The sequence below is a fragment of the Martes martes genome, assembly GCF_963455335.1.
Source record: "Martes martes genome assembly, chromosome: 4".
NCBI classification, from domain to species: Eukaryota; Metazoa; Chordata; class Mammalia; order Carnivora; family Mustelidae; genus Martes; species Martes martes.
Genome location: NC_137891.1, coordinates 87,886,893 through 87,911,305, shown reverse-complemented (window position 1 = coordinate 87,911,305; position 24,413 = coordinate 87,886,893). Strand labels below are relative to the sequence as shown.

The 24,413-nt window shown below is 44.8% G+C and overlaps 2 protein-coding genes across 3 annotated transcripts; one reads left to right on the top strand and one right to left on the bottom strand.

Annotated features, from left to right (window-relative positions):
• Positions 1-42: 42 nt before the first annotated feature.
• POLR3GL (RNA polymerase III subunit GL) lies at positions 43-9,747 on the top strand. Its single transcript, XM_080802158.1, has 8 exons — positions 43-572; positions 6,470-6,637; positions 6,953-7,082; positions 7,913-7,981; positions 8,330-8,386; positions 8,627-8,700; positions 8,832-8,945; positions 9,244-9,747. The coding sequence occupies exons 2-8, from the start codon at positions 6,512-6,514 to the stop codon at positions 9,328-9,330; spliced, it is 657 nt and encodes a 218-aa protein (XP_080658284.1). The 5' UTR covers positions 43-572; positions 6,470-6,511; the 3' UTR covers positions 9,331-9,747.
• Positions 9,748-18,955: 9,208 nt separating this feature from the next.
• On the bottom strand, positions 18,956-23,123 carry TXNIP (thioredoxin interacting protein; the record flags this gene model as incomplete). Of its 2 annotated transcripts, XM_080800015.1 has the most annotated exons (8): positions 22,590-23,123; positions 22,037-22,109; positions 21,768-21,915; positions 21,473-21,575; positions 21,074-21,330; positions 20,823-20,979; positions 20,566-20,717; positions 18,956-20,432 (listed from the first exon to the last, which is right to left on the bottom strand). In XM_080800015.1, exons 1-8 carry the CDS (start codon positions 22,837-22,839, stop codon positions 20,397-20,399), a joined length of 1,176 nt encoding a protein of 391 aa, XP_080656141.1. In that variant the 5' UTR covers positions 22,840-23,123. The 2 variants fall into 2 exon arrangements, with proteins under 2 accessions (XP_080656141.1, XP_080656140.1); XM_080800014.1 differs by lacking the exon at positions 18,956-20,432 and having other exon boundaries at positions 20,524-20,717; positions 22,590-23,102.
• Between the last annotated feature and the right edge of the window lie 1,290 nt (positions 23,124-24,413).

The window sequence follows — 24,413 nt, the reverse complement described above, 5'->3', positions numbered from 1 at the left end:
CCCAAACTTTCCTCCCATCTTCTCATAGACATGGCAGCAACCCACAAAGAGGGGAAAAATAGAAAAGAAGTATTCATTGGTGGTGCCGGAGGGAAGCCGTGTAGGATTAGAGGGAAGGTTGGAGTAATGGAGGGGCCAGGCTGTGAAGCCCGAGTCACAAAAAGACTGATCCCTAACGAACAACCGTTTCATTTTTCTGTGGGAGCTTCCTCAACAGAGTCCCTCGGTGAGATCTAAGTGTCAGGTTCTGTCTGCGGACTCTCGCTAGCCAGCAGATCCCCCATCTGAGATGAGGTCGGAAAAAAACGGACCCCTGGTTCATTTTGCAACCCCATCTTCCTTCGCGCCGCCGGCGGCTTCCAAGCCCGGGTTCAGGTTGAACTCTCTCCCCCTCCCTACGTCTCCTAGGCTTCAAGTGGGCGGATCTCCCTCCTCGTCTTCTCCTAGATTGGCCGGAAGAACTCACCAATGGGGAGCTTTGAGAGGCGGACCTAGAGCGCCACCAGCTAGAGGAAGACCAGCAAATTTCAAGTTGGCTGCGACGTGGGCTCCGCGTGGGGGAGGGGCAGCAGGTAAGGCTCGATCCGGGTGGCCCTGACCTGGTTCTGTCCCACACCTCCCGAACTAGTTCACCAGGGCCTAGCAGCGAAATAGACAACGCTTTCCCGCAGCCTGTTGGATCTAGCCCCCTCTAGTTTCCTACTCTTCTTTCCCTTTCTCTCCAGGGCTCCCATTGCTGTACTGATTATATACCAGAAAACTGCAGTTTTTCTTTCGTGCATAGAGGAGAGAGATTAAAGCACAAAGTGAGGAATGCTCACTCTTGTATCGCTGACTCTTTGCTGGGGCACAAGCTTCCCTGGATCTATTCGTAGTATTCCCTCGTCTAAGAGTCTGACAAACTCCTGTTATCTATCAGGACTTAGCTGAAATATTACCTCCTACCTGTAGCTTTCCTGGACTACATTCTTCTTCTCCTTTTTTTTTTTTTCCTAAAGAATTAACCGTTCCCCTGTCTGACGATAGTGTTTTATGCATATCTCCGTTAGAGCCCTTAGTGGGCTCTCTAATGTTTCTGTTCTGAGAATATAAGGTTTTGTAAGCAGGTCCTTGTACTTAATAGGAAGTGCCCAATAAAGGTTAATTGAATGGAATTGATTGGGAAGGCAGAATTTAAACTCCTAACGTAATTGGGGAACAATTAATAAAAAACAAAGTACATCACAACATCTAATTAAGATATCTTAAATTAGTGGCTTGTAATATAATTGCTCCCACAGTCAAGAGAAGGGAGAAAGCTGGGAGGAGTGGGACAGTAAAGGGAGACTTGATGAATCACAAGGTCTCAAGTTTGGAAGAGCTCTCAGAAATCATGTATTCATTCATTCGTTCATTCATTCATTCAACAGATATTTATTGAGCACCTACTATATGCCAGACATATGCTAGACAATGGGGATCATAGTGAATCCTCTACTTTAGATGTGCATCCTTCCTCTGATAAACTGTATTTAGTAAATTGTTATCCAGCTTCTATTTTAAAGAGGACTCCCTCTCTCACTTTGCAGGTCATTCCATTTTTGGATATTTGTTCCTCAGTTAATATCCAACAAATATTCTAGACAAATATATAGCTCAATGAAATGCATTCCTCACTTTCATTGTAAAAGAGAGGGACCTGTCCTGATTAAGAACATGGATTTGAATTCCAGTAGCATTCCTTTTTTTTTTCTTTTTAAAGATTTTATTTATTTATTTGAGAGAGAGAGATCACAAGTAGGCAGAGAGGCAGGCAGAGAGAGAGAGAGGGAAGCAGGCTCCCTGCTGAGCAGAGAGCCCGATGCGGGACTCGATCCCAGGACCCTGAGATCGTGACCTGAGCCAAAGGCAGAGGCTTAACCCACTGAGCCACCCAGGTGCCCCCCCCCTCCAGTAGCATTCTTAAAAATAAAGAAAACCATCCCTTATGGTTTCTGATTAAAGAAGTAATATACATTTATTCTACAAAATTTGGGAATACATTAAGGTGTAAATCAAAATGCCTATTATTCTAGAAAACTTGGAAACACATAAAGGTATAAGTCAAAATGCTTATTATTTAATGACCATGATCTAGTGATAACCATTATTATTACTTTAATATTTATCTTTTCAATTTCTTTTTTGCATACATATATATGTATATACATGTGTGTGTGTATGTTACATAAATCAGGCTACACAACAAATACAATTTTATATCATGTTTCCCTCCACTTTATATTGTGAACATTTTTTTCCTTTTATTTATTACTTGAAGTCATTTTTCTTTCTATGTAATAGTCTAAAATGGATATTTGATTTTTTTTACCATTCATTGTTCATTGGACCATTTAGGTTATTTCAGAAGTTTTGCTCCCATGGATAGCTCTATAATGACCATCCTTGTACTTACAAATCTGATTATATATATGATGATTTCTTTGGGACAGATCTTTGAAAGTAGGGTTATTGGATTAAGGATATGAACATTTAAGAGGCTGCCGATTCAAATGACCAAATTGCTCCCCTGACAGACTGTGTATAAATACAGTCCTTCCAGTCAGGTGTAAGAAGGTCCATGTCAAAAAAACTGGCAGCCTGATTATTTATTAAGTCTTTGCCAATTTGATAGGTGAAGAGTGGTTTTATTAATCATTCTTCTGTCAATTACCTATTCATGTCCTTTGTACATTTATTCTATTGGTATGATTTTTTTTCATTTGGATTTCCATGAGTTCATATAGTAAGGGTTAACTCCTTGTCATATTTATGATAAATATAGCAAATCCTAAATATTAGAGTGCTCTAGGCCTCAGTCTCTGGATCTCTTCTTTTCTCTGTTCACATCTACCCCGTTCGGCATTCCACCCAGTCTTGTGGCTCGAAATATTTGTGTATTGGTAACTCTATGAGAATGTAAGCTCCATTTCAAGTCCACGAGCACAGCAGTTTTTGTTTGTTTTGCTCACTGCTATATCCCTAGCACTTGGAATGGTGCCTGGCATATAGCAAGCACTCAGTGAATATTTGTTGACTGAATTAAGATGGTATTATTATTATTATTATTCCCATTTGTAGATGAGGAAATAGGTTTAGAGATATTAAATTAATTGCTGGAGGTTGTGTAGCTGGAAATTACAGAACTGGAGTTCAAATCCCTGTTCTTAACCACTACATGTACTGCCTTTCTGGAATTTGATGTAGTGGGTTTTCTGTATGTTTTGCTGAAACCTGCTTCTTAATAATTTCCACCAGAATACAGTTACTACAGTGAATATCATGTATATGAGATGTTGTTTGGGAGAAGGAGAGTACAAGGATGACCTCTAGGGAGGGTTGACAATAAGGAAAAGCAGTTTGGGTCCAGATTATAGAAGAACCTAAATATCCCCAAGAAGTTAGACTCAATCACAATCTTAAATAGAAGAGACATACCGTAGCTTCCTGACCTGAGTTTGGTAGAGATGCGCAGTTTATAGTTTTCCAATCACCAGTATATTGCCTCAGTTAAGTAAAAATATTGTCTTCCTTTTACCCCATATCCTTGGGGGTCACTTGGTTAGTGTCTGGAAATGGAGTTCGATTTCTAACCTCAAAACTCACAGACTTTTCTTGACTCCTTACTGCTTTGCAGTCAAACCAGCTCCCATCCCCACTGCTAGAACTGTGTATGTCAGGTGGAAAGAAACCTAAATCATTGGTTAAAGTGTCCTTTCCCTTGAAAGGGCCTGAAGACATGCTCACAAATTCATTCTCCTTCTCTAGTGTTTATGAGACATCCTTTCTCCCCTAATATGCTCTCTCTCTCTCTTTTTTTTTAAGATTTTATGTATTTATTTGACATAGAGAGAGAGAGAGAGTGAGAGAGAGAGAGAGCACAAGCAGGGGGAGTGGCAGGCAGCCAGGCAGAGGGAGAGGAAGAAGTAGGCTTCCCGCTGAGCAAGGAACCCCATGTGGGGCTTGATCCTGAAGGCAGCCACTTAACTGACTGAGCCACGCAGGTACCCCTTAATACTCTTTCAATCAGATCACAGTTTAATCTATTAACTGACAGCCATTTTTCCTCACATTTTTTGCTGAGCCTAAAACTTTCCAAATTCCTCAGACACACATCTTCCATCCTCTCCTTCCTGCTACATATTATTAATCTCATCTACTACTCTGTTGCTATATTTCTAAATTGTTTCTCTATTAAAAAAGCAATATTCAGGGGCGCCTGGGTGGCTCAGTGGGTTAAGCCTCTGCCTTCGGCTCAGGTCATGATCTCAGGGTCCTAGAGTGGAGCCCCATATCCTGCTCTCTGCTCAGCGGGGAGCCTGCTTCCCCCTCTCTCTTTCTGCCTGCCTCTCTGCCTACTTGTGATCTCTGTCAAATAAATAAATACAATCTTAAAAAAATAAAATAAAAAATTAAAAACAATATTCAGTATAGAAAACAAACTTTAAAATATACATACCCCCCCCAAAAAAAGCCCCACAAATCCCATCACCTCAGATTAGCCAATATTAATTTTCGGTGTGTATCCTTCAAGAACAACTTTTTTTTTTTCATCATAAATGTATATGTATGGGGCGCCTGGGTGGCTCAGTGGGTTAAAGCCTCTGCCTTCGGCTCAGGTCATGATCCCGGGGTCCTGGGATCAAGCCCCGCATTGGGCTCTCTGCTCTGTGGAGAGCCTGCTTTCTCCTCTCTCTCTGCCTGCTTCTCTGCCTACTTGTGATCTCTGTCTGTCAAATAAATAAATTAATTAAATCTTTAAAAAAATGTATATGTATATATAAAAAATGTATATGTGTGTGTTTGACAAAATAGATAACCTTATACGTATTTCTCAATCTTCTTTTTTTCACCAACTAGGGCATTTTGTTGAGTCGTATATTTCTTGTTTAGAGTATTTGTTGGATATTAATTGAAGAACAAATACCCCAAAATGGAATAACTTGTGAAGTGAGATAAGCAATCCTCTTACTAAAGATGGATAAAGAGAAGCTATATAACAATTTACTAAAAAAAAAAAAATGCAATTTACTAAATATGGTCTACCAGAGGAAGTCTACATGTCTAGAGTAGAGGATTCACTATGATCCCCTTTGTCTAGCACTGTGTCTGGCATATAGTAAATGCTCAGTAATTATTTGTTGAATGAATGAATACATGATTCTGAGAGCTCTTCCAAACTTGAGACCTTGTGATTCATCAAGCCTCCTTTCACCACCCCATTCTTCCTAGATTTCTCCCTTCTCTCATCTTATTAAGGGTATATACCCTTGCTAGCAACATAATTTAATATTGTTGATGTTGACCTTGGTCACCAGACTGAAGTAGTATTTGTCCACGTTCTCCACTATAGAGTTACTCTCCCCTTTCCTAAGCTGAATTAGACAAAATTCCCTATATATAGTCTACACTTAAGGAGTGGAAAGTTATACTCCCCTCTTCAGGGTAGAGTCTATATAATTTATTCGGAATTCTACGTGAGAAGTTTGTCTTTTCTCCCCCGTGTATTAACTTACTTAATCGTTTATTTATATCAGTGTAGACTCATGGATATTTGTTTTATACTTTGGGGTTATAAGCTAATACTACTTTATTTTATTGCTCAAATTCTTCCAGCTTTGGCCATTGGGAGCTCTTTCGGTTGACTCTTAGGCCCTTTTGAAATAGCCCCACCAATGTATGTATGTGTGTTGTTGTTTTGAGTACTTCTTTGCTTTCTGGCACGAGAAGATGCTCCCGGCTCCCCTTATATATTTTCTGCCCCAGCCCTAGAATCAGCCATTTTTCTAAGAAGCTGTTCCAAAAGGAACATCCAAAGATGTTCCTTTTGCTGGAAAATGGTATTGGAAACCAAGATCTGGGTGTTAGGTATGCTCTTTGTCACTGGAATATCATTTCTTGCAAGTTTCATTTTCATTTGGTAACTTTACCTTCTAACCTATCTGCCTCTGACTGACCCCTCAAAATCGATAACAAGAAGCAGAGTTCAGTAGCCAAGGGTCTAATCACTTACACCCTTTTAAAATTTTACTTGAGAAAGAGAGAGAGAGTAAGGGGGGACGCAGAGGGAGAGAGGGAATCCAAACAGACTCCCCACTGAGCAAGGAGCCAATGCAGGGCTCCATCTCATGACCCTGAGATCATGACCGTGAGTTCATGACCTGAGCCGAAATCGAGTCAGATGCTTAACCTACTGAGCCACTCAGGCATCCCCACTTTCCCATTTGTTCTGGAGTTACACTATATTGCAATTATATATCCTGTTGGACCATGTCCCATCCATGTCTGTACTTCCAAAAATATCCTGCCTGGTACAGTGCAGCTTACCCCATCAAAATATGTTGAATTACACTGGCTATTTAGGTCCTAAGGAGAAAAGATTGAAAAGATTGTACCTCTCTGGCTTCCCATGATTCTACTATACTTTTCATTTTGTTTTTGTCTTTATCAGGTTTTTCTCACTGGATCACTGAATACCCAGGCCCCCTCCACCATGGCCAGTCGGGGTGGGGGCCGGGGTCGTGGCCGGGGCCAGCTGACCTTCAACATGGAGGCTGTGGGCATTGGGAAGGGGGATGCTCTGCCCCCACCCACCCTACAGCCTTCTCCACTTTTCCCTGTGAGTATCGTCTCCCCTTGTGTGCCCCTGGCTGACTTTATATGAGCCTGGATTCCTCATGGGGCACCATAAAACTCAGCTTGCCCCTTCCTGTCTCTATGCTTTCAACTCACATGGGATGTTTTCCAGGCAAAGTAGTTTCTTATACCCCCAGCTCCCCAGCTTTCAAAATGCTGTGTTGTTCCCCCCATTTTTCTCTGGACTTCTGGTCAGTGGGAGCATTGGATTGAATTGGGGGGAGAGACCGTTCTACGTTTGTACTCTAGCGTTTGCTTTGTTTTTTCCCTGAACTGACCACTGCCCCTGCTTCCTTAGCCCTTGGAGTTCCGCCCAGTGCCTCTGCCCGCAGGAGAGGAAGGGGAGTATGTCCTGGCACTGAAGCAGGAGCTACGAGGGGCCATGAGGCAGCTCCCCTACTTCATCCGGCCAGCTGTCCCCAAGAGAGGTCAGTTGGAATGCTAGCATCATGTTCTGAATGCCTTTCACGAGTAGTGCCCTGTACACAGCACCACTGGGGGGCCAGAGAGGCCAGAAGAGCCACAGGAAGCTGACTGTTTAGCTGGGGAGATCATAACAATTACCCCTGTATTTGAAATTTATCCATGGTTTGTTCTGAGTCTCACGACAGTCTCACGACAGTAGGAGATTAAGCATCACAGTGCTCATTTCATAGGTGTAAAGGGAATAGATCAACATGGTTGACAGGTTGGATATTACAGGCATCAACAGTCAGGAAGGAGGCTCATGCTGGGTGTGTGAGAAGCCCTCCTAAGGTTAGCAGGGTTCTGGAGAGGTCAGGGAGACCAGGAGGGACCAGAGAAGGGGAGTCACTTGGGAGGCTTGGGATAGCGGATATTTACCAGCCGGTGTGGAAGTGCAGTGTTTGAGGGTACCGATAAACAGTGCTTTCCAGCTGAAGCCTTAGGAGCTGAAGCTCAGAGGGATGAAAGACTTGCCTGGTAGCCCCATTAACTTCACAAAGAGTCCAGAGAAGACCGAAACCCTGATCTCTTGCTCTTTAGTATCCCTTCCTTTCCATACCTCTCCACATGGCTGTGCCTTTGGGTTAAGGGAGATGATGTTATAATTTGGGGTGACCAAGGGACAAGGTAGAAGAATGTTGAAGGTCCTCATGGAAGCTGACCCCCTGGGTTCTGGGTTTAGAGTGAAGGAACAGACAATGCCTGAGTATTGAGTGGGCTGGGCCCTCAGGAACAACCCTGTTCTAGGGCTCTGAAAGGATAAAACTTTGACCCTTGGCCTCTGACCCCTCAGATGTGGAGCGTTACTCAGATAAATACCAGATGTCAGGGCCGATTGACAATGCCATCGACTGGAACCCTGGTAGGTGGTGGGCCCTTTCATTTACTGCCCTTTTTTAAATCCTCAAGATGCCACAAGCCACCAACCTGTCCACCTTTCTCTGCCCACCCCCCACTCTATTCAGTATTTACAAACTGGAGCCCAAGATGTGTTCCAAAACACTCTCTGACTCTACGTGGCAACCTATTAAATAGCCCCACTTTCTGGAGGTTTCCAAGCCACAGTTTGGTTATAAGTAACTATGACCCAACTAACCCCTCCCCAACTAACTCACCATTATTCTGTCTCTTACTTCTCCTTTTAAAACCAGTTATTCATAGGAGACCCCAGGCAGAGTCTTACTGACGTTTACATTCCCACTGTTCCCAGATTGGCGACGTTTACCCCGGGAGCTAAAGATCCGAGTGCGGAAGCTACAAAAGGAACGTGAGTGTATCTGGGAAAAGGAGGAAGAAGAGAAATTTCCTTCACCAGCTGGAGGGCCCTGAGGCAGTTGGTGGTCTTGCCTGTCCTCCCAGTTCCAACCCACTCCACCCACTATTGTAGCTGGATGCCATGGTGGCCACATGAGGGCAGCAGAGTGACATCATCTCTGGGAGAGGGTGGGGTAGAAAGCTAATAAGGAAGTTTGCTCTCTGATGGTTCACCTTTTGATTCCTTGACCAGGGACCACCATCCTAATCCCCAAGAGGCCCCCTAAGAACACAGAAGATAAGGAAGAAACAATACAGAAACTAGAGGTAAGGGGGAAATGTGCATAGAGACCACCTGGACCCCAGACTCATTCCTTGTCCTTTGGCCCCTGTGTGCTTCTTTCTTTCCCTTCTCTGAGCTGAGTCTGAGTTTCTCCTTCTGCTCATCTCCACATAAGACCCTGGAGAAAAAGGAGGAAGAAGTGACTTCAGAGGAAGATGAGGAGAAAGAAGAAGAAGAAGAGAAGGAAGAGGAAGAAGAAGAGGAGTATGATGAAGAAGAACACGAAGAGGTGAAGGGGCTCTCCTTCCGCCCTCAGTTCCCGTGTCTTCCTCATCAGCTGTGCGGGTCTCAACTCCATCCACCAGTGATGTTCTCTCTAGAGGGTTGGAGAGCCGAAGGAGATGTGCCCCAGAGGACTGTGCCCTCCACTTCATGTGTCCCTAGGCTCTTCTCAAGAGCAAACTGCAGCCAGAAGGGACTTCCCAGGCCTGGGATGGTTTCGTGGGGAGGGGAGGGGTCTGACACACCAGGAGGAAGGAAAAGGCCAAAAGCAAGCCTGACTTGGATTTCTATTTGTTCTGTTTCAGGAAACTGATTACATCATGTCATATTTTGACAATGGAGAGGACTTTGGGGGTGACAGTGATGACAATATGGATGAGGCTATATACTGAAAAAGGACCCTGAACAGCACCCTGGGCCTTTGGATCTTTTTTTGATTTAAGATACAGAGAGTAACTGTCCCTATTATTTGGTTTTGTGGACAGGCAGATCATTTGCTGAGAGCCCAGATGAACTGTTTGGCCCTGGGGATAGGAATGGACAATGATGACAGATAGCTCTCTTTTGTACCTTTCTCCTCCTGCCTTCCCTGTATCACCTCTGATAGCTTGGGCAAAGGGCAAAGGACCAATGGCTTAATTGTAGGAAAGAAAGAAAGGAGGGTCAAAGAAACACTGGCGTCGTTGGAGCTGAGACAGCTGGACGTATGTCCCCACCCACTTTCTTATAGTGAAAGATAATTGGGGATGTGTGCAATTAGGAGGAATAAGACCAGCTTTATATTTTTAAATAAAATGTTTTCATCCGTCTCTCTGTTCAGGGTGAGGCCTGGTGGGAGAGGCCTGGAGGAAAGAAGGGAGTGCCTAGCTGGGCCATTCTTTCCTTACGCATCAGAGTCCACCGTGACACACTGGGGGTCACAGCCTTCCTGTCCTTTACCCCTCACCTCCCACTCCCTTGGTGGGACACATACTTCCAATCTAGACCTGCCAGGGAATAGTCAGGAACTCATTCAGGAGGCTGCACAGAGAGAGTAGTAGAGAACAACTCATTCCCTGAAGCTGGCGTCTGAGCCTCTGGTCTTTGGGCCATGGGACTCCTGGGGATTGTCTCTTTTCACATGTGTTCACAGGGACATGGGCCCTCTCTTTCCCACACTTGACCTTGATCTTAGCCTTGTTTACAAGGAAAGATTACAGCTATTTTTGCGAGAGAGACTCAAGAAAGCCAGGTGCAGGGAGGGAGTGGGGAGGAGGTGCTGATTTTCCTCATCGAACACCCTCTTCCAGGCCCCTGGGGACCCCACATTGAAAGCTAGGTCTGTGCAAAGGGAACCCCCATTCTCCACTTCCGGAAGCTGCTTTGTGGCTGAGTTACAGTTTCTCTTTTGATTCTTCCTTTGTGGAATTTAGTTAGCCTTTCTTACTCCCTTCTTGGAGTAGAGGGGGTAGGCGGTATTGCTTTACAGGAAGTAAAGAGGGTGGGGAGGAGGGGAGTGACTTAGGGACACTCACAGCTCGGAGAGATGCTTTCTCGCCCACACAGCTCTCCCTGGGGTGAGGTCACTTCCCTAGGCTCTGATTGGCTTCCGATGAAGCCCTCAATGAGCTGATTGGTTTCAGCCACTTGCCATGCAACGGTCACGGGCGAGCTGCGTGTCCAGAATAGGGACTGAATAAGGAGGCAGGCACAGATAGCTGGCATGCTGTCATAGCGACCCTACTAAACATTTGAAAGTTATAAAGAGGGGATGGAAGAGAACCTTCAAGAAATTCTCCAGCCATCTTCAGGCATAGAGACTGGCAATCTCCTGTTAGATATTTCTGACCCTGTTGTAAAAAATGAATAGGGGCTGTGACTCCATTGAGGGAAAGCACCTTGAAAGCCTGATTTGTCTGTGGTAATCGGTATTAAGGTAGAGGCAGCCAAGAAAACAGAGAAAGAAGCAGGAATTGAAAGAGAACATTCCAGAGTTATTGAGCAATTTGTGGTGATTGGTATGTTTCCTTTTCTAGCTCTCCAAGGTGTTAGGTGAGTAGAATGGTGGGGGAGGGGCCGTGGGACCTGTCACTGGGGTTTCCCATGGTCACACTTAAGCCTGTAATTATGGCTGTGGAGAAATCAGCAAGAAACAAATGTGAAAGACACTGAAAAATCTTTTGCCTCCTGTCCCCCTCTCTCACATATACCAGTCATAACCTGATAAACTGTATCTATGTCTATGTCGGGGGCATAGCCATCCCCCCAGATCCCACCTAATGCCAGCCTAGGATCTTAAAAGAGTAGGAGCAAAGAAGACTCTAGACAAAACTGAGTAGAGGAGGACCGGGACACATTCCTCCCCCCACCACTATATATATACATCTTTTCCCATGAAATGGGAGAAAGAAGGGCAAAGGTTAGAGTAATCACTTGGGTTCGGTTGCACTGCCTCAAAAACAAAGCATCAGAAAGATCAGACCATTCTTGGATTCTTTCCTATCTGGCGTCCTGCCACTCCTGGCAGGTGACCTTGCTGAACAAAGCCAGAGACACGAGATCTAGCAGCTTCCCCAGATTCCAGAACTGTTCCAGGCAGAGTTAGACTGTTTCCATTGACCTCTCCCCTACTTTCCATAGGTTCCATCAGGCCGGCTGAGGCTGAAGCTGAAGGTCTAGTAACCAGTCACGACTGTTTATTTCTCTGGAGGACCAGCTGAGAAGTTAGAGGTTGAGGATCTGTCTGCAGACATTTAGAGAGGACCCACAATGTGCTTGCTCAGCCCTCTGCTACCTGCCTACTTATGCTGAACAGATTGCTCCCACACCCACAGCCAGGCCCATGCTGGCCTCAGGCAGGGTGGGTTCTCTGGCAAGAATCCTACCCTTCCCTGCTCTTCTGTTCCATCCTAGTAGCTCCTAGTACCCTCCCAAGTTGGGCAGGAAGCTTGAGAGTAGGGTCTGCAAACTTCACAGGGACTCCAGTGGTTTGAGGGACAGCTGAAAGGAAAACCTGGATGCAACATGTTACTTAGAAGATTGGAGACCCAAGAAAATTGGAAGGTCAGCGATCAGGTGGATAGGGCGCCCATGGCTTAGTGAGGAAAAAGCAATTATTTCCAATTCATTTTTATTGCTGCGTAAACTTTGAAAGGAAGGAAGGGTGGCCTGTAGGTGTGGGCTGGTTAAGAACTAAGCCAAAAGGAAGGGCTGCTGTCTCCACTGAGCAAAGCACTAGTTATGGTCTGATGTTTATGGAGTTACGGATTATGGAATTTCACCACCCCACAGCCTTGTGCCCTTGGAAAAATCATGACAAGGCTGCAAGCCTCAAATGAGACAGAATTTGGATTAGAGATCCACTAAGAACACTTCAGGCTGACGTTGATCCACCTGCAAGAGTCTAAATGGTTTTGAGAACAAAGGTTAGGACCTGTCCAGCTTTTCCTGAACCCATTCCATCCCCTGGATTTCCCCACCTATTTTCAGCCTGGGCAAGCTAAAGATACCTCAGGCATGCAGCCAGTCCTTTCCAAGAAACTGCCTCAGCCCTGGTAGGTAGCAGAAGGATCAGCAATTCTATCAACTATTGAGGGAGATGACAACCCCTTCATCAGAGGTCAAGGTCATAATCTGCAGGTCAGGACTCACATCAAGCAGTGTGGAGAAATTTCTGACTGAGGAAGGGGCTGGTGGGGCAGGGCTTCTTCATCTCCCCAGACATATTATGTCTGGCCAGAGGACAGGGAAGAGAAGTGAGCTAGACAAGAATAGCTCAGTTAGCTAACCTGGCCAGACCAGCGGTGACCCCTTCTCCATTGACCTTTCCCCTACTGAGCCTCACTATCTCCTCAAGGTCATTTGGGACCAGAAAGCTGAAAATAAGAAGTTCTAGTATCACCTCAGAAAGGCCTTTGCTTTATCTCCAACAACTTAATTTGCTGTTTTGTATCCTAAAGGGAAGGGAAGTTCCCCTGGGGCACCCTAATGGGATGCATTGGGAAGACAGTGATCCAGCCCTAACTGCAGGACCTGAGAGGCTAAGGCCCAAGACTTTTAAGACCTTTTTAGGGTCCAAGGATTCCTCAGACCTGGACCTGACCAACACAGGGAGAGGCTATGTCGCCACGACTTTTGGGTCTGAGACTGTTCCCCATTCTTAAACCCCTCCTCCTCCCTGGATCCTCAGCTGTGAGATGGGCTTCCCAAAACTTGGACCCCTGCCTCTCCCTGAATCTTCCCCATCCTGTGATTCTATTTCTCTTGGTACACAATGGTCAATGGGAAATATCCAATTCCTGTCTTTGACATTCTTTGTTACATTCAGGGCAGAATTGAAAGTACTGGAATAGGAGGGAGGTTCGTTATACCTGTCTTTGCCTTACCAAAGAGGGTGGGGGTAATAAACTCACCCAAGTCAGGAACACAGATCTGGGGTATTTCCTATCTTGGGGAGAGAAGAGATGAAATCCCATTTGGACAGGGAAAGGAACCCTGGTACTCATTCTCCTGCTCTTGTATGGCGGAAGATGTAGCCATTCTAGAAAGAAGATTCCCTCATATAAGGAGGTCCAGGCAACTCTTTCACTTCATTTTTCTGAGGCAGGGGAAGTAAGAGGAAGTGAAACAAAGATGGGCTTGGTGGGAGAAAGGGCAAATGCTGACCAGCCCTTTTCTCAGCCCTCTGCTTCCTGTCTCCAAGCCTCTCTCCTGGCCCCTAGACAATCTTTCCCGTCTGACCATACTTGGCTGCTCTTAGCCCCTCACCTCTCCCTTACTTGGCCTGGCTCCTGTTTTGAGACTTGCTTTTCACCCTGAGCCACCATTCCAACACCTGTCCAGAGATATCAGGGATGTCTACAAATTTCCCAGGAGCTGGCCTGGGCCAGGTCAGGAGGTGTGACTTAGGGCCAGAAAGAGCTTATCACTCACTCATTCTTATTGTCTTTCATATTCTTTTCCTCTTGTTGACGCTCTCTCCATGTCTTTTTTTCCATGTCTCTCTTTGCCTTGTGTCTTTAGCACTGTGGTGCCTAACTTGGGTTATTTATGGGTGATGTAGTGAGGAATATTTGGAGTTGCAGACAGTATATCTTCCAGTGTTTCAATTTAACTTTTAGGATCTGGTGGAGGAAGAAAAAATTATTTTTATGTTACACCACACAAATGTACTGTGTGGTATAAATCAAAATTTGCCCTTTTTAAACTTAAAATAAGTACTTCAACAGCATTTTTGGCTTCTGACAGGTGACTTTGGAGTGTTCCAGAAGCCCCAAGGGAAAATGGTTCATTCTCCCTAATCTTAGGGGTCCCTCAGAGGAAATATTTGAGAAGCTCTCCTTAGAGGAAACAACTTAAGACAAACCTAAACACCAGACAGGAGTCAGGCAGGCATACAGGGGTGAAGCTGGGGAGTGTGATATAACAAGTAGTGGTAGAAGCTAGCCTGGTCCCTTCAGCTCTTGCGGGTGGACGCCATGAAGGAATGTGGGCTGCTTGTTACCAAATATAATTGCTTTTTAAGAGGAGCCAGAACAGTAGCTTTTGGTGAAATCTGATTTTTAAATCTTTACCACCCATTCAAAATTTTAGGAAGAAACTGTACTGGTTTCTAAACATCTGCAAGTTCATTCCACCAATGACCCCCTGCTTTGCAGGCCCTGATCTCAACTAATATTTCTTCAACTTTCCAAAGCTGTATGAGACTCATCTGAGCTTTCAAGATCTCAAATTCTATTCCCAAAAGTTGAGGGCAGTGAGGTGCGTGAGGTTGCAAGTAAATTTGGAGCTCTCCTACAGGATAGCTTGAAGAGCTAGGACTAAAGAGAAGCCTCTGGGTACCACTGACGGGCTTCTTTCTCCAAGAAAAGCAAAGCAGGCTTTGGCCACAATCCTACCACCCTTTCTTGATCTACAGAGATATGGAGCTAAAAACATCTTGGGGTCTTGAACAGAAAGCAAGGTCTCCTTAGAGTGGGAAGGTAAGACAGGCATGAAAAACTAGAAATGGAGTGACAGTGGAGAACAGGAGACAAAAGCAGGATTCACTGTGAATCTGGGTAGATGAAGGAGGAAGTTAGAATTTAGATAGGTGAAGTGGAGAAGGAGGGTCTTTAGCCACAGAACCATATAAGGGAAACATAATTCTCATGCCCCTGACCTCCACCTCCCCTCCCAACAACTGAAATCCTTCCTCTCTCCATCTGTCCAGAAAGTTAAAAATATCGAAGCTGGGCACCCAGCCCTGCCAGGACATTTCCAAGAACCCATTTACCAACGCTTTGATTGACTTAGAGAGCTAATTAGCAGCTCCATCACACCAAGAAAGAATGAGAATGGACCTTGCTTGACATCCCAGGACTCAAGGCACATGAAAGCCACAATCCAGGATCCATGCTTTTTCTGCCTCCTCCTCCTCCCATCACTCCCGTTGCTTGGAGATGACCAATCAACTGGGAGTCAGAAAAATCCCAGCCTTCAGAGCCGGTTCATTCTTTTCTCCTTATGGAACAACAGGCCCAGGAAAGAATACAGCAGGTCAAGCCAAGGGAAAGGTCAAGACAGGACAGAAATAGACGAAATAGGCTAAACTGGGCCTCAACAGAGGGCTCACCTCCTCTGGGTTTGTGCCACTCAGTGTAGTCCACCTAAGGAAAGAAAATCGAATGAGAGGCATTACATTCAAATAAGGACTCTGAGAGTTCTTCATCGTGTCACTGTTTGCCCAGCATTCTCTGTTCCCCAGTTTATGACTTTAAATGGTGGGAAGCTTTCTCCTGAAGTTGTATACTGAAAAGTTAAGAAAGTTCAATTAATTTCCAGAAAGTGACGGGGTTAATCCAGAGGCCTGTGAGGCACTCTGGGATTACGAGGGAGGAAACTCTAGGACTTCCTGAGCTATACCACGCAATGCTGGCAGTGTTCAGAGGGCCTGTCCTGGTCCGAAGATGGGAGTCCCAACCTCTCCCCTACCACGATTAACTCCAGGCTGAGTCTGTGGCCATACATGGACCTCTTCTCAGACTGTTTTGTTCCCTTAACTCAGGAAGGGAATCAAGAGGAGCAAAGAGAGAATGGCCTTACTTCTGCTAGGTCACAAAGGAGGGACCATTTTGGAGACATGCCTGGAACTGAACTAATCAGGGTGGTGGAGGATATGGCTCCTCTTTATTTTAGATAACAAGCGCTTGTTTGCCATTGTTCTAACACTTCACAATTATTTTTAAAACCCCGTCAACAGTCTTCTGAGGTAGGTATTATTGTTGTCCCCCATTTCACAGATATCAAACGGTAGCTCCAGAAATCTTAAACAAGTTGTCCAAGCTTGAACGGCTTGTTAAATGGCGGAATTAGGATTGGGGTTCAGATCGTTTGACTCCACACTGTATTATTTCTCCTAAATGGTATAGGAAGGCTAATCTCTGAACTTTTTCTAGGCTGTAGACTCACCTGTTGGGCCAGGACCTACAGTCCTGGGTCTGCAGCCCCTCTGCAGGGTGGTTTTCAACTTAGGAAATGGAAGCGAATGAGGGTAAGAATAGAGAATGGGACAAAAATGTTTGCTCTTCTAGTCCAGAACCGTTGAGGTCAGGGTGCTTGGGACAGGGGTTCCAGCCATTGGAGGGTCAGTAAAATATTTTCATTGTCTCCCTTACGTATTCCATCACCTAGACGTAGATAGTCCAAGGAAAATGCTAGGGAGGGTGGTCTAAAAGCTGTTGAGGGAACTGGGCAAAGGACACGCCTTCACTCCACTCCTTACCTTTCAGTTCCTCCGTGATTGTTTTTGTTGACCAGGTGTTCGGACAGATCTTTCCACGCTTTCCCTGCCAGAGGCTTGACCCAAATCACACCCTTGTGTTTTCAGTCTGCTCAGAGGTATCAAGGTAGCCAAGGACCCTGGTTGTGGAAGTACACTTTTTTTTTGTTAATTTTACTTTTTCTAGTTCTTTTCTCCCTTTAAATTGTTTTCTTGCTCTCTTCTCTCAGATCTTTGTATACCAGATTGGACCTAATGAATAAATGATACTAAGAACTGGATCTCCTCTAATGGCTGTACATGTAGGTTTTGGCTCTTTAAAAATTGAAAAGCATGTGAGAAGAGCACGGGAAAGGTTGGCCCTAAATCTACCCAGTTAAGTGGAGAAACATGTAGGCTAGTACCCTAAGTGCACTTAAAGGAGCCTATATACAGAAAATGTCCTGAGGTAAGGTAGAAGTTGTGTGTAAAAGGCAAAAGGAAGTCTGAGTGGAGCCTTTGGTGGTCTAGGGGAAGGGTGAGTTTCCTCTGAGTGAATAGCTTCCTTCCTTCTCATATTTTGCTACACTGTTCAGTATTGTCATTTAATACTAGTCACACACAGAGCTAATTATATTTAAATTAATTAAACAAAAATAAAAATTCAGTTCATCAGTCACACCACCACGTTTCAGAGCTCAATTGCCAGTGGCTAATGGCTACTGATTTAGTGAACATAGCAAACATTTCTATCATCACAGAAAGTTCTATTGGACAGTGCTGAATTTGAGGCATTTCGGTAGCAAGAGGAGATGCATATGCTGTGGCTGCTAAACAATCAGATCTCTAGCAGAACTTAGGTGTAAGTTATCTACCCTCTCTCTGCTATCCTCTTCTCCTATCTTGTCCCATTAGCCAGCCATTTACTTCAACAGGCAGGCTTTCTCTCCGTCTCTCCCTCTTGCCCTCTGGCCTGCTCTTGTCCTTGCTCCACCCCTCCAGTCCCTGGAAAACAAGCTGCACAAAAAACTTTCCATCAACTTTGACCTAGTTTCCTGGTCAAATTCAGCAAAGAGAGGAGGAGCCACCAAACTCTCCCAGTACAGGTAAGAAAAGGAGGCAGCAAAGGTAGTCTTAAAGGAGAGAGTCACCAGGACAACAGGAAGCTAGAGCCAGACACCTTGGGAAGAAAAAACTAAGAGCCAAGAGAGGGGAGCTCCTAAGATTGAAAGACGGATAACAAAGACTGAAGTGGGAAAGAATCTTTTCAATCTAACTTTCTCCTCAGTTCACATTGATTTTATGAACTTCCAGGAGTCTGAGATTCAGAATTACCACATGGAAGTCCACAGAAAAGCCAACCCCCAAATCCCCAGTTAAGGGCCTGGATTAACTCTGTCTGCAAAAGTTTAAATAAGCCAGAAACCAGAAAGTGTATTAACCTTTGAAGTCTCAGGGTTGCTCATCCTCATCACCCCTTCCAGAATAATAAAAATCATTTCAATTAGAGGGGGACTAGTGGTATCCATTTATTGTTCTCACCCTATAAAGAAGAAATAGGTACTGCAGAAGCCTATCCTAAGGGACGAGGGTGGGGTTAAATATTCAGCAAACATTTACTGAGTTACGATAACGTGTTTCTTTGATAGGAACTGCACTAGGAAGAGGAGATTGTAGCTGCCTTCAACGAATACTCACACATCTAAATCCTTCAGTCCTAAATAATTATCATCTTATGTCTTACTGTATATAAACCGGGTTTAGCTGAGAAGAAACCCTAGGATGAAACCAAATTATAAAACAGGGAATCATAACCTTTCCTTTAAAACCCCCTCTCCAATCTTAGTTCTGTGTATCTCAAGTGCTCATTTTATTTTCAAAAGATCTTATTTTTAATTAACCTCTATACCCAAGATGGGGCTCACGCACACGACCCTGAGATCCAAGAGTCATATGCTCTCCTGACTGAACCACTCAGGTGCCCAAAGAGCTCTTTTTAAAAGACTCATGCACTCCAAAATTGAAGGTGTTTCCTCATGAGTATCTACAGTTGTGGGAAACTAGTCTCTACCTTCAGAATATCCCACCAGTTCTTTAGTTAATTGGAATTAAAACTAAATGTAGCTCAAATTCCTTCCCTTTTCACCCCAACCCCCACTCTGACTATAATCTTTAGGGTCCTGTCACATAGGTAGTGTTTTCCCCACAAGATACCCAAAACCAAGAACAGTGAAGTACGGGCAAAGCTCCCTCAGGCATACTTTGGAATAGCTTCAACACCATCTCACAGACAAGAAAACCATTTTTGTCATTAAAAAACTTTTATTTTTATTTTTGTTTTTTACAAAGAATACCCCCCACCTGGGGTGAAAATATATCTGGTTAAGTACAAAATATAGTTTTTATCATACAAAAAGATAAACAATTAAAAAAACAAAAAAAAAATGAAACCACCTTCAGCCCACATACTTTCTCAGAAAAGGATGGAGCTCAGTGCTCTGACACAGGACAGTGAACAAAGTGCTAAGGCTAAGGGTGACTGACCAAGTGCCAGGGGCTGCAGTGAGAGAGAACTGTTGATATCCCTGCCTCTTAACACTGGGCAGAAAGGGAGCCCTGGGGGTTTTGGTGAAGACCTGCCCTCTTGTTTCTCATGGCAATGTCTGGAAGCTCTGATCACAGTATCAGGGGCAACTTGATCTAGAGTTCCTTCTCAAGTGTGGAGAAGTCACAGTGGCCAAGGCTGATAGCAGCAACCCTTCTCACAGAATTATTAGAGTGTCAGAATGACAGAATTCTGTACACTGGGACAAAGTCTCAAAAGTGAGGAATAACATGATATATATATTTTTTGTCACTGTGCTTACCCCTAGAAACATAGTAGACCAGTTTTAGCTTACATTTGAGATCAGGGGAACAAAAAAAAGAAACACCCAAAATTTGACAGGAACTAAAGTGCTAAGAATTATCACCTCAGAATCCATTCCAAGGAGTCACGTAAGAAAAACACATTCTCCTGCATGAAAACATTTGCCAACAGGAGAACACAGTGCAATAGGCTCTAAAAATGGCTTTTAAGACCTTTGGTGGGGCATAGTTACAACTGCTTTAAGCCAGATTGAAGTACATTCTAAGCAAAGACAACCTTAGAGCTTTTTCTCTTTAATTCACATGGGAAGTTCTCTCCTAGATTCAAACCAAATCAGCTCTGGAAGGTTTATGCTTTGTTTTTTCTCTCTATAAGTGTAAAAACAAAGGGCAACACCGATTTTAAGAACCTTCTTGTCCCAAATTTTTGGCCATGATATTTTCCTTTTTGTCTTCCTCGTTTGCTAAATTGGCTCTGCTCCACGTAACACAAAAGTTCAAGATACATAATCCTCTCCAAAAAACCTAGGGAAGACCATGTCAGGAGGCCATTTCTGCCCCTTCTTCAAAAACTACTAAAATGCCTCAGTTTTTAAGATCTGAGAAAATGGGATGGGCCTGAGTTTTTCTAGTGTGTTTTTAAACCCATCCAGCAAACACTCCCATATCACAACATCTCACTGCCTGAGAATGTGTGCGCACCATTTAAGGCCCAGGAGATTGCCTGTTGATCACCTCCTACATTGTGGAATCAGAGGCTGGGGTGGACCCATACCCCACTGTAGAGACTGTTGAGTCTCTGAAAAATTAAGAGTCCAGGAAGAGAGGTGAAAGAAACAAGTTAAGTACAGCTGCTTCTTTTCTTCCACATGTTCACTGCACATTGTTGTTGAGGATGCAGGGATCCACCTGGGGGAGGCAGGGCGAGAAGAGAAAGAAACGGACCATTTTAGTTTGGGTAAGAACGAGAAGAACCACCCACTTTAGCAATCTCTCCCACTCAACTTCCTATAGAAGGCTTAGGACAAATGACAATTCTCACCTCAGTGTAAGTAGGTGGCGGCATGAACTTGAACTCGGGAGCATACATAAAAATAGGGCTGTCTTGGGAACCATCTGTGTCATCTAGCAGAGGAGTGGTGGGGCTCTCCAATCGGTGATCTTCAGGAATGATATCCATATAGCAAGGAGGAGCTGGAAAAAACATAGGCATAAGAAGTCTGCCCATGAAACACCTGACCAACACAATTTCACAAACCCAAGCAGGACAAAGAAAAAAAGACATTAGGTCTGGCTCACCTTCTGGAGTATCAGGGATGTTGAGATCTACCCAACTCATTTCAGAGCTGGTCCGACTGGCCATGCTGGATGTCCGGCTGCTCAGACCTGACCTGCTACCAATTACCAGGGGCAGATCAAGGATGACCTTCTTGGAGCCAGGGACACTAACATAGATCTAGAAAGGAAAGTGGTAGTTCATTAGACTAGAGATCAGGAGAAACCACTGCTATTTTGAAAGATAAACAATTTCTCTGACTCCACCCACTCACCAGTAAGGAGTATTCAACTCGAAGGATGTTGCAGCCCAGGATAGAAGGCCTGATCTTCTGCACCCGAAGACTCTTGCCACGCCATGATGCACAAGTTCCTGAGATGATATGATTGCCTCTGACTGATGACAACTTCTGCGTCAGCACCTTGGTTTGGCCATTGGCAAGGTAAGTGTGGCGGGCTACTATGGCAGCTTTGGGAACCACGATTCGGGAAGATGTATTCTCGAAGTCAGCATGAATAGAAATCTCATCACCTAATAATGAGAAAGATGAAAACTTATTAGCTGATGCTTAGTACAATTAATGGCTTTTATTCCATTCCCTATCCCCTGCTCTCATTCCCAAAACCATAGTTTCAGTTTCATCAGTCTACCATTTTAAATTCAAGGTTTTTACCTTCACAGAATCCTTTTCTGTCAATTCGGGCAGAGACAGACACTTGTCCATCCGGAATGAACATGCAGGAAACTTTCTTCTCCTTTTTAGCAGACACAGGGGCCTATATTCAAGAGGGGTAAAAAGGCGTTTTCAGAATTTCTAGAGATCCTTCTCCGCTTCTTTTTCCTTTCCACTCCTTACTGAGAATTGGCAACTTTCTCTCCCACCCCTGAGGTGTTTCAATCTGATTCCCAAGACTCTTGACTTATCATCCCTGAAGCCCAAAAGAAGAGAATTTTAAAATGAATCTCACCATTAAATCAGGAGTATTGACATCTACTAAATCCATCACTTCGAAGATTTTCTTTGTCTCTTGAGTTGGCTGGCTGGGGCGATCAAGAAAAGCCTTCACCCAATAGTTTACACACCCATATTTTCCTTTGAAGGATGTTCCCAAAGGCCTGTGTCAAGAAAAAAGAAGCAATTAATCCAAAAGTCCTCTCCACCAACAGTAAATGATCAAAGGTGGGGACAATTTTTAGGCAATAAAAAAGTCCAAAGATGTATTTAGCAGAGACCTACCCCTGAGGAAGCTCAAAGCCAAACTTGTACTCATATTTGTTTCCAGGTCTCATGATCACCATCTCATTCTCACCTAAGAGTAAGAAAAGAGAGTAGCCCATCAGGTTTCCTGTTACACTTAAAATGCATCTGTGTGATAAGGAATTCTTGGGCAGCATGCAAGCCTATTGTAGCTCCCCCATTTTCACCCCTTATATTCTTAAAAGGAAAGATTCTGGTTGTGTTGGGCAAAAAGTTACAAAGCCCTGCAATGATGAAAGGCTCAACCAGGACAGAGAAGCTACTATCCCCTCAAACAGAAAACAAGAATTAACTTCTTTTCAGGAAACCTTTTAACAGCTTAAGGCAACATCCCTCAGGATCACCTTCAGAACACAACACTAAGAAATTCTACAAACCACCCTTTTTGAGGACAGAGTCTGCAAATTAAAACTAAAAAAGGAAGCAACACGAAATTCAAGCTGCTCAACCAGAGCAACTTGGAATATTTAGCATAAGCTCCAATCATTAGTTTCAAATGCCCTCTGGAATGTGCTTTCAGCCGGCCACTCACCTGTCGGCTGGTCTTCCAGGAGGAGGGTGTCTTCGTAGCGCAGATACTCAGAAGTCTGCTTGCACTGCTGGGATCCCTGCATCCACAGGACTTTGGCGACTCCGCATGCCAGGATCCTGACAGCTTTAACTCGAGTGACTTCGAACACCTCCACTATCACCCGGCCAGCCACTTTCTCCCCACTGCCGTACACCTTTTCAGGGTCGTTAAAGACCACCTCAAAAGATTTGATCTTCTTGAACATCACCATGATTGGGCTGGGTTGCCTTAACAATTATAAACAGGGGAGGAAAAAAACCCCAAATTTCCAAATCCACAAACCCCTCTGGAATAAATTATTTCACTCTTCAACTCTCCACTAAGTTTTCAAAAAGATGTCAAAAAAACGTAGTAAGCTGTAGGTTATGCCAAGGGAGCTCCAGGAAAAAAAAAAAAAATCAGCTTTCCTTTCTATCCTCCAAACAGCTGAAGGATCGCTCTGGATCTCGGCGGAGCGGTTCACCCGTCAGCGTCAGACAAGAGGAAAGGTTAGTTGCAAGAGGGAGCCGGAAACTGCTTTATATAGTAGCGCAGGCGAGCAGGGCCACGCGAGCGCTGGTCCGGAGGCTCGTGCTGCCCTCGTGCACAGCCCCCCCATTGGCTGCCCGGTCCTTGTTTACCAGGAGCCCAACCAATCAGCGAGGTCGCAGCGGCGCGTGGACACGGTGTGCTCCTGGCGGGGAAAATGGTTGTTGTGCACCACCGCGTCTCAGGGAGGAGGGGGCCGAGGGGCTGCGCAGCGGCTTCCCTCCGGCCCGAAGGAAGCGGGGGACTTCGCTGACTCTAAGATTTATCGCGGGTTAGTGGCGTCGGAGGGCGGGTGCAGACGTTTCTGGACTGGGAGCAGGGTTTGAGGCAAAAAGAAAATGTGCTTAGGTGGGTATTTCGCGCCTAGCCTTAGCCAGTGCAATTAATTTAGAGGCAGCCGTTTATTGCCGGCCCACAAGTCGCAAGTCCTGTGAAAAATAATCCCATAACTCCAAGAATACTTCAGAATTGGGGCGGAGGCCAGGGAGCACTGGCGTTACTGTTCAGGAGGATCCCCTTTGTCCTTCTCTTGCCCCGTCTTTGTCAAACCCCCCAAACTACTGTGAAAGAAAGGAGAACTTGTGACAGATTGTAAACCTCTCTTCAGTCCTCAGTGGACAGTGAGTATGGGGGGGGGGCGGGGGGAGCTGTTCAGCCTTCTCTCCCCCTTTCTAGTCAGTCAGAGCTCGGGACCGCGCGCCTGTGCTGTTCTCACCCCCTGTACCCTCTATTCTGTTTTCTCTGTCTCTGGAACGGAAATAGGGCGTGTTCACATCCTGTTGCTTATCCTCTCATCTCTTCAGTTTCTACCTGCAAAGTTGGGGAACACTTTGTTATGTTCCCCCAGTTACCTGTTACTCTTCAGTAAGGTGTGTACTTTGAGCTCTATTCTCTCCCTCCGTGCTTCTTCAGGAAAGGAAAGGAAAGGAGAAGAGATGCTTCACTCTTTCCACTTTGCTTCTGAGTTTCTTGTCCTCATCCCCTCCGCGACCCACTAAATCAAAGGCACATCCCTAAATCTGTTGCCCACACTCCTCACAGCCTAGTTAAAAGTTCTCTTGTTTATAACCAATATGTCAGTGGAGAGATGGCTGTGTTCCTGTTTGAAGGAAGAGCTTCCCTATCTTTTAAAAGTGTTTTTCTAAGCCCTTTAGAAATCCTGGTGAAGAAAGGAGACAGAAGGGTCACTAGGATACTATAAGTTTAAGCTAAAAGATACCCTGACTCCTCACTCTGCTTTTATTTGGCTGTGAGGAT